Source organism: Myotis davidii, unplaced genomic scaffold (assembly GCF_000327345.1).
Source record: "Myotis davidii unplaced genomic scaffold, ASM32734v1 scaffold394, whole genome shotgun sequence".
NCBI classification, from domain to species: Eukaryota; Metazoa; Chordata; class Mammalia; order Chiroptera; family Vespertilionidae; genus Myotis; species Myotis davidii.
The window spans coordinates 3,638,914-3,649,056 of record NW_006287548.1 but is presented as its reverse complement, the minus strand read 5'-3'; the positions used below and the strand labels follow the sequence as shown (position 1 = coordinate 3,649,056).

At 35.2% G+C, this 10,143-nt stretch overlaps 1 protein-coding gene across 4 annotated transcripts in view; it reads right to left on the bottom strand.

Moving 5' to 3' along the window:
- The window catches only part of CREB1 (cAMP responsive element binding protein 1), a 74,756-nt gene that overhangs the window by 49,497 nt on the left and 15,116 nt on the right, over positions 1–10,143 (bottom strand). For all 4 annotated transcript variants that reach the window (XM_006759428.2, XM_015561116.1, XM_015561117.1 and 1 more), the window contains one exon: positions 4,068–4,189. In XM_006759428.2, the coding sequence (XP_006759491.1) occupies positions 4,068–4,181 (114 nt within the window). In that variant the 5' untranslated portion in view covers positions 4,182–4,189. Of the gene's footprint in view, positions 1–4,067; positions 4,190–10,143 lie in introns of those variants that run through there.

The window sequence follows — 10,143 nt, the reverse complement described above, 5'->3', positions numbered from 1 at the left end:
TGAACCCCAATCTTAAGTTATTCAGAATAATTCATCTCAATTCCACATAAAACCTCTTCTAATATTTGAATTATGTCCTCTTCTGACTATTCTCTAGGGCGAATATAAGATGCTAAGTACCTCAGTGAATAATTCCTTTTCTACCTTGACCATTCTACATGATGGCTCCTCTCATTATAAGTTTATAAAATACAGATACACAAAAATAAAATATGAGACACTTATATTCCTACCACTCAGAGCTAATCACTTTTTATAATTTTGCTGTAGATCTAGGTGGTTTTAAAGGTACACATAAAAAAATAAAATAAAAAAATAAAGGTACACATATACACTCAATTTTTGTAATACATTATCATGGAATCTATTTTATCATATGAATCCACTATGAATACTTTTCCATTCCATTAACAGTCTTTTTTTTAATGGTTGCATAATAAAGTATATAATTTATTCAATAAATTCGTTATTATTAACTCTCTATCCCTCTCCCTTCCTCTCTGTAAAAGTCAATAAAATATATTTTTTAAAAAATTTACATTCTCATAGTCAAAACCAACAATATTTTCATTTTCACTTAAAAAAAATTTCTGCAAATTCCAAAAGTAAAATAAGACATCTCATTATTGTTTTAGATTTTCTTTCTTCATTAGTTAGGCTGAATATTTTTTCCTGTTCATTGATCTTGGATTTGACAATTTTATTCTATTTTTCTAGTATTAAAGACTGACAATAAGTACTGGCCAGAGTGGCTCAGTTGGTCTGGAGTCGTCCATGCACAGAAAGGTTGCTGGTTCGATTCCTGGTCAGGGCACACACCTAAGTTGTGGCTCAATCTTCGGTAGGGGGTGTGCAGGAGGCAGCCGATCAATGTTTTGCTCTCACATCAATGTTTTTCTCCCTCTCCCTTCCGTTCTCTCTCAAAATCAATTAAAATATATATATATAGATATATATAGATATATCTATATATATATATTAAAAAAAGACTAACAATGGAAACAAAAGCAGATATTGGAATGACAAAAGGGAATTATGTTGACAATGTATGATGTATGTGTTACAGACTTGGATGAGCAAGTGAAAACAACTGTAATTAGGGATAAAAAGAACAAAAAAATATACAAATGGGAATTAACTTTCCTAAAACTCAAACATCATGCCACCCTGTTTTCAAAAGTTTTAAGTGCTAGAGGACTGCTTAGTAAGAATGACATATGGAACATGCGTATAATAATTTTGCTCCTTCCTCAATCTCCAATTAAATTTCATGAAACTGATTTTGTTTTTACAGGCATAATCATGCAAGCATGAGAATGGAAAAGAATACGAAATTTGGAGGCTGGCCCTAGCGGGTCTGCCTCAGGGGTTGGAGCATAGGCCTGTGGACTGAAGGGTCACGGGTACATACCTCGTTTTCAGGCTGGATCCCCAGCCCGGTCAGACGGTGCAGGTTGGCTGGGGTGAGGCAACCAGTCGATGTGTCTCTCTCACATCAATGTTTCTCTCTCTCTGTCTCTCCCCTCCCTTCCACTCTCTCTAAAAATTAATGGGGAAAAAATATCCTCAGGTGAGGATTAAAAAAAGAAGAAATTTGGAGGCTGGAAAGCAGATGGATGAATGGTATTACACTTAGAAAACCTCAGAAAGCCAACTCATAGGGTGGAGGCAGGGAAAGCATGATTTGCACCATAAAATCCTTAAGGGCTTGGGATCTAAGACACCCTGGAAGGTGGAGTGAAAGAATGAGGATAAGGAAGGCTGTTTCAGAAGCAATTGAAACCCCTCCTCACTCCCTGTGGAGAGAACAACTAGGTATCCCATGCTGCCAGAGAAGTGGAGATTCCCTGGATAGAGAGTGTCTCTAGACTTGACTGCCTAACACAGGGAATTGCTGAAGGTGGAGTACTAAACCCCAGTCTTCTCTGTATTTACCTAGGCCTTTAGCATACAAGCAGAGTATTAGTGAAGCTTTCTCTGGGGAACCTGACCAATGCCAAGGGGCAGAAAAAAGACCTAAAATATACTGCTAGTCACCCTAAGTGAAGCTCACAACTCATTATAAGCCTCAAACATATCCACAGAGCTTCCAACACAGCTTTTTGGTTCCCTACTTTTAAACCTGAACAGATGACTACAAATCACATTCTAAATGGAAGATGAAGAGCAGAACAAATGGAAGGGGGGAAAAGCTATAAAGGAAAATCTATGTGCAGAGTTGAAAACTTAAAATAAAACCTAATTAATATTCTGATATAAGAAAAAATATTGCCTTTGTGAAATATAAACAGGATGCTATTAAAACACAAATGGACTATTCAGAGAACAAAAGGAACTCTTAGAAACATGACAGGAGAAATAAAAAAATTTCAACAGATGGGTTAGAATGTAAATTTGAGGAAATCTCTCAGAAAACAGAACAAAAAGACAAAGAGATATAAAACAGGAAAGAAGAGATGAAAAATTAGAGAAACAATTCTATAGGTATAACATCTGTATCACAAGAATCCTAGAGAGAAAAGAGTAAAAACCATCAACCAAATAATTTAAAGAAATTGTGCAGAATTGAAAGCATGAGTTCCCACTACAAAAGGACCCACTGAATAAATAGGACAATGGATGAAAAATTGTCCAAATCAAGGTCCTAGTAACCCAACAATGAAATAATGAAGCACTATGAACAGAGACGAGATTTTTTAAGATACCAGAGTTACAAAATAAGAGATGCATTTAGTCTCCAACAGCAACACTAGAAGTTACTTGTCTTTAAAATTTGAAAGAAAAATGATTTCTTTACCAAGAATTCTTTACCCAAACTTGCTCAAGAACCCACTGGAAATCATGCTTTCCTATTTTAAGAACACAAACTTCTCAAGAAAGTCAGTAGGGGGAAGAAATTTCCAGAATGATGTACTACAGCAGACTTAGAGGACATCAGGCCAGAAAAGAGATATTGTGATGTGAGAGACATGTTGAGCACTGTCACCATCAAAATCCCCCGAGCCATTGTATCTTCTTACTAGAGGGCCAAATGCTTGGATGAGCCCAGATTCTTATCTGTGCATGTTTTTCAACCATGTACTGATAAAGCCCTGGTTCTCCTGCTTTGTTCCTGCACCTGACCCATCTGAATACATTTACTTCATCCTCATGTGTCTTCTATTCCTCAAGACTGGAGGTGGGCCTGAGTGACCTCAGGAGAAAACAGATCAGCCCAATTATATTACTGCTGGAAGTCCAGTTTTTGGCCCACACTTTAACTCAGTGTGGTAACCATCAATGGTTGGCCGTCTATTTCCTAAGATGCTATTCTTGCTCAGTGACTCCTCTTGGAGAGCTTTAAAACTCTTTGGGAAGCTGAGGTATGATATCCCAGAGCCTCTGCTAGGATTATTTTCTCCTGGGAGACTTCACATGAAACAGGCAATATCATACTCTTACCTGGCATATTTATTTTTGCTATTTGGTGTTTATATTAGCCATCTTTCTCATATACTTTCAAACAGTTGTTAATAAAATAAACTATTTAAGGAAAAATATCTAATAACAAAAAATAAGGATGAGAGAATATAACCTTAGAGATAGAATGTTTCAGACAAAGACAAAATGAGTCATGAATTATATTTAAAATATACAGGAAACAAAAACTATCATCCTTGAAATTTACTTGTGTGTCAATTTATTTACTTATCCTATATTTTTAGTTTAAGCACATGTAAACTTAGCCTTTCAGATTATCTGCATTCCTGTGTCCCAAAATAAATTTGCATGATATGAAAAAAGCACTTATAAAGTTTTCTTCCTTTGTTTAAGAGACAATTAATCTGCCCACTAGTTAAAATGTAATTTTCTGAATCATGCTGCTACACATAGGGTATCAGTTTAACAAATCACTTTTTTCTGATATGCAACTGAATTAATACTATCATTTCTAAAATTAGTCTAATACTAAAATAGGAATTTTGATATTCTAAGAATGTCTGTGTTCATTCTATGCATATCTCTGTAATAAAAACATATTCCTCTCAGACAAGAAGCAACTTGGAATCTCTCCATGTATTTAATACCTGGGCTAATGTGGCAATCTGTGGCTGGGCTTGAACGGTCATTTGCTGGTTTTCAGCTTCTGTTACAGCTGCATCTCCACTCTGCTGGTTCTCTGCTCCAGATTCCATGGTCATTGAGCCACCTACAATAAATGGAAGAGTGTTACAAGCACTACAGTGCTTTGTGCTTTTTTGTGACTTTAAAGGCAAATTTCAAGTTAATAGGTATTATGTAGTGGATAGGTTAGCAAATACACTAAAAAACCCTAGTTACAATATAATGTAGCTTAATTATAAAACTTGTCCAAATTTGCTGAGTTGTAAATGTTCCAGTCCCTTCAAAAAAGAAAAACACTTTCTTTTTCCTTGCCATTTCTTCCCAATGAGAGATTACTCTACCTAGGCTATTTCTCTCTTCCATCAATCTCCCCTACTGACAAGGGGAGGGAGAGAGAGAGAGAGCAACGTTATAATTTTTCAAACTATACCAATCAGGAATGAAGAGAGGGTAGAGAGAAGTGAGCTGATGATAAAGGTATACTGGCTTCATGGTACCTCCTATAAGAGTATTCACCCTATTATTGGAGGGGGAAAAACAGAAAAATTAGAAGCTACTTCCATGTGAAATTACTGGAGGTAGGGCAAAATCAGCCCAAGTTTCAAGAGCCCAAGTTGTGGGGTATCAAGATAGAAAGGTGGGATAATTAGTCACAGAGCCAAATTGGAGGCTCCAAACACATGAAAATATTAGTGTTCTGACTCCTTTCACTATTAATAGTATGCAACACCATACACACACGCACGCACACACACACACACACACACAAACTTTTGAAATTTTAAATTGCAAAATTGTGGATAATTTTAATTAGGCTGATGTTTTTTTACTTTTGAGCCCTGCTGTGCTAAGGGCTTAGTATATTTGTTGGGTTATCAGAACTGGATGGCGGCAGCTGCTACCTAGAGATGAGAGAAATTTCTGATAACTGGGGAAGCCATCATGTGTAAAGGATTCACAATGAAAGGGATTACTTCTTATCGCTGGACTACGGTTATCATTCAGTGCCTAGCATATTACTTGTTAAAATGAATTTATTAATAGTTAAAATTACCTACAATGATTGTATAAATAACATAAAACCCAAAATGCTTTTCCAGACTTCATTACATTTATTTTGTAACTCTGAAATTGACCATCAACATTTCACTGTTCCTTATGTGTTTACTACATGCCATCAGAATGTATCACATACTAATACATTTTGCCATCATTTACAGGATTCTATAAAAAAAGCGTTTTACAAGTGACAGTTAAAAGTTAAACTGAAAACATCTCTGGAAAGGAATAAAAGTAATTTAGAAATTCAGAATTCATGAAACAGATATAAAAGAAAAAGGTCAACTGACTAAACTACATAATTACTTAAAACATTTATATGGCAAAAGCCATCAAGACAAGTGCATAGGGAGAAAATATCTGCCACATATAATTAACACAGTAACCTCTAGAATACAGAGAAAGTACTAATCAATAAGAAATTCTTACTGAACTATTATTGACTAGTTCACAAAGATATATGTTCAAGGATGTTCACTGTAGAAATTTTTTGTAATAGCAAAGAACTGGAAACAAGTATCTGTCATTAGGAGGACCATTAAAGAAATTATAGCAGTAAAGACAAATAAAATCTATAATGTAATGACATAAAACTTTAACAGTGGGCCATGAACATATTATAAAATAGACCTCTGATTTATGTTTAAAACAAGAAAAAACATTGTTGTAAAGGTATATGCACAGAAAAAGGTATGGGAAGTTATATAATAAAGAGCTAATATGCTAATTTGACTGAACAGTAGAACAACTGTCAGGAAGACCTTCCGGACGAAGCCAGAGCCAGGGCTATGAGGGCCGGTGAGGCAGGCAGGGCTGAGAATTTCGTGCATCGGGCCGCTAGTATACTGTAAGTGGTAGCTCTAAATAGAGGAAGATTTGGTAGACATGTATAGGATGCTGACTTTCACCTCTTTTTATATTATTTTTCTCTTCCCATGAGCAAAGATTCAGGAATACTTGTACAATGTAAAAAAAAAAATAATAGGAAAAATCATGGGTAACATTTTGAAACTATGAACCAAAAACTGTGCTTCAATAATAATTTTGAGATACCTGTTGACAAGATTTTTTAAAATCTCAGATACAGTTTACATGAAATTACTATTTTTGTTGAAATTTTGCCCAAATTGTTTACTCTATATTTCCAAAGAGTAAAATAATTCTTTTTTAAAGTTATCAAATAATTTTGATTATCATTTGTGATAGTTATTGACTTTTATACTTAATGATCTGTGCTCTTTTAAACTACAGTATTTAAGAAAAATATCAAAAGTAATAGAAAGCAACAGTAACAACAAAACAATTTATGTGCTTTAAATGTTGTGCATACTTTTGGTCTGGGAGAAAATGGAAGTGAAAGTAATAACAATATTACAACGATTCAATGATGATAGGTAAATGAGTCCATTTGAGATTAATACTAAGTCAAGCCAAATAAAAGCAGAAATCCACAAACTTTTCTCCATCTTCTCCAGTCATTTTAATGAAAACGAAGATAATAAAACTTATCATCACAATACTTCCTTTGTAGACAGAGTGTAAGCAACCATTTTTATTTATTTTAATAAATATATTTTTATTGATTTCAGAGAGAGGAAGGGAGAGGAAGAGATAGAAACATCAATGATGAGAGAGAATTATTGATCAACTACCTCCTGCATGCCCGACACTGGAGATAGAGCCCACAACCTAAGCATGTGCCTTGACTGGGAATCGAACTGTGACCTCCTGGTTCATAGGTCCACACTCAAGCACTGAGCAATGCCAGCCTGGCCGCAACCATGTTTAAAAGTCTTTATCTCAATTCCCCCCTCCTTTTTTTTTTTTTTTGCCTATACTATCATTCATTACAGTTTCACTCAACTTAATTTGATTAAAAGTAATCCTATACAATAAAAGGCTAATATGCAAATTGTCCCGAGAGTGCGACTGACCAGAAGTTCGACCGCTCGCTATGACTTGCACTGACCACCAGGGGGTGGCGCAGGAGGGAAGAAAGGCCCCGGGCCGGCAGCTGGGCTTGATCCCCAGTAGGGGATGTGCAGGAGGCAACAGATCAATGATTCTCTCTCATCACTTAGGTTTCTATCCCTCTCTCGCTCTCCCTTTCTTTCTCAGAAATCAATAAAAAATGATACAAGACCAGAATATTATTCAACAAAATTATCTTTTACCTGGAGAGTCTCTATTACTCACTACACAGCTCTCGTTTTAACTGCTGTTACAGTTATTAAATAGTTTAATAGTCCCTTTTCTTAATTTTCAGAGAAGATAAGTTTTTCTTCTTTATCTTAGGAGCCTTCAAGGAATTTATGAATGAGGCTGTATCACTTTACACAGTACAGATGGTAGATATTTGAGAGTTTAAAATGTAGTTTGTTAAACATCCCAATAAACGTCAAATGAGCACTGCCATGACATTTAAAATAAGAGAATGTGCTCTGCAATATAGTACTGATTAATGTAGGGGGCAAACGCTAACTTTTCTGATAAGAAAAATGGTAGGAGCAAAGTTTTATTTTATTTTTAAAATGCTTTTTATTGTTGATAGTATTACAGATATCTCCCATTTCCCCCCTTTTACTCTCCTCCTCCCAGCTCCTCCCTACTCCTCCCCCAGGCCTTCACTTCCCTATTGTCCGTGTCCATGGGCTATGCATTATGTTCTTTGGTTATCTCTTCCCATGCCCCAACCCCACATCAAGGTATGTCATTCTGTTCCGCACCTCCATGCTTTGGGTCTTATTTTGTTGGTCAGTTCATTTTGTTCATTAGATTCCACAAATAAGTGAGGTTATGTGATATTTGTCTTTTTCAGATTGGCTTATTTCACTTGGCATAATACTTTCCAGGTCCATCCATGCTGTCCCAAAGGGTGAGATCCCTATTTTTTTTACAGCTGCATAATATTCTATAGTGTAAATGTCCCACAGCTTTTTTACCCATTCATCTAACAATGGGCACTTGGGCTATTGCCAAATCTTAGCTATTGTGAATAATGCTACTATGAACATATGGTGCATATATTCTTTCTGATTGGTGTTCTAGGGTTTTTAGGATATATTCCCAGAAGTGGGATCGCTGGGTCAAACAGAAGTTCCGTTTTTTATTTTTTGAGGAAACTCCATAGTTTTCCACAGTGGCTGCACCAACCTGTATTCTCACCAGCAGTGAACTAGTGTTCCCTTTCTCCACATCCTTGCCAGCACTTGTCTGTTGATTTTTGTATGATAGCCACTCTGACAGGTGTGAGGTGATATCTCATAAATCTCACTATGGTTTTGATTTGCATTTCTCTGATGATTGGGGACTTTGAGCATTTTTTTTTCATATGTCACTTGGCCATTTGTTTGTTCTCTTTGGAGAAATGTCTATTCAGATCATCTGCCCATTTTGCAAAGGTTTAAATTGCGGTAGACCTTTAGAGAAATGACTGTGTCACTGGCTGGTGTCAGATTTTGTATAGAAGCAAAGAGAAAAGAAATTACAATACATAATGGTCAATCCAAAGTAATCAACAATTATTAGGGCAAAATGAGAATATGAGAATGATGTCTCTTAAGGTAAGTACTGGGTTTAGAATTTTTATAGTGCAATAGATTTTACTTCTATTTTATATAACAATATAACCTGAGGAAATTCACAAGTAAATAATCACTTTTCTAAAACCAACAATATCTTCAATTTGAACAGTTTACATGTATTTGTATTTCAGTTTCATAACTGTTCAAGTTACTGAAGATAAAGAAATATACAAAATAAAATTGTAAAACACTTTCCCTTTGTGAACTTATATTCTAGTGTGAGGGAACAGGGGAGAGAAAGTAAGTCAGATGGTGAGAAATGCTGTGTAAAAAATAAACCTGGAAAAGATGTTTGAGGGATTTTTCAATATTATAAAAGCTGAGCAGTGAAACTTTCATTGATTTAAAGTAGCATTTCAATTCTATACAGAACTATACAAGTCAGAGACAAATTCCTAGCAGCACTAGTTTCATCTCTATCTGCCTCTACCAAGTTAACTAAAGCTAATCAATTAAGAAAGCAAGCCTGTTTCATCAGTTTTGTTAATAATCATTGAGCAAAAGGAAAGAATGCTACAGATCACCTCATTCTTTTTCCTAAAACATTTTGACCTTTAATAAATGTCCCAGTCTTTACAATCCTAAAAATTCTAGTTCAAATTATGAAACGTAGACCCATCTCCCCGACAACCTAGTCTACTTTTTAATCCTTTAAATCTATGACCAAATCAATCCAGTCTAAGGGAGGTAAGTGTTCAAAGAAATGAACTGTTGTGCATTTTTGACTCTGAAGAAATAATGCAGCCGTAACTAGCAAAACATATAAATGCTGACTTAAAAAATGTAAATAACTTCAATTATAAATGAGAGAAAAACCTACCCCTGCACCCTACACCAAATACATTCCTCCTGAACTCTTAACAATCCAAAAGTCCAAGGATTTAAGGAAATCATATAAGCATTAGTTTAAAATCTCCAGGGTAACCACAGCAAAAGGCACATTTGGGCACATGACTTTAAAACTTAAATAACTATTCTGTCATACTCAAATGCAGTACCAAAAATATTTTGCACAAGTACCAGGTGTACTGGTTAATAATGTGGATTTTTTTTCAATAGATGGAGTTACACATATGTTGATATATATATGATTTGATATGTATGCTATTTTGTTATATTGACAGTAAGCTTCAAAACTTATGTCAAATTTTCTGAAGGTATTAACATCATATACATTTTTACGCTTAAAAATGTCGAATTTTGTGCCAAAAAGAGAGCATTTGCAGGAAATTTGAATTCATTATTTTATTTTGAAGAAAAGAGCTGCTGGAAGTTATCGTATACTTTGGGAAGCTTATGGTGAACATGTTCCATCTCAAGATACTTGTGAACACTGGTTTAAATGCTTTAAAGTGATGATTTCGATGTGAAAGACAACGAATATCCAGGTCAACCG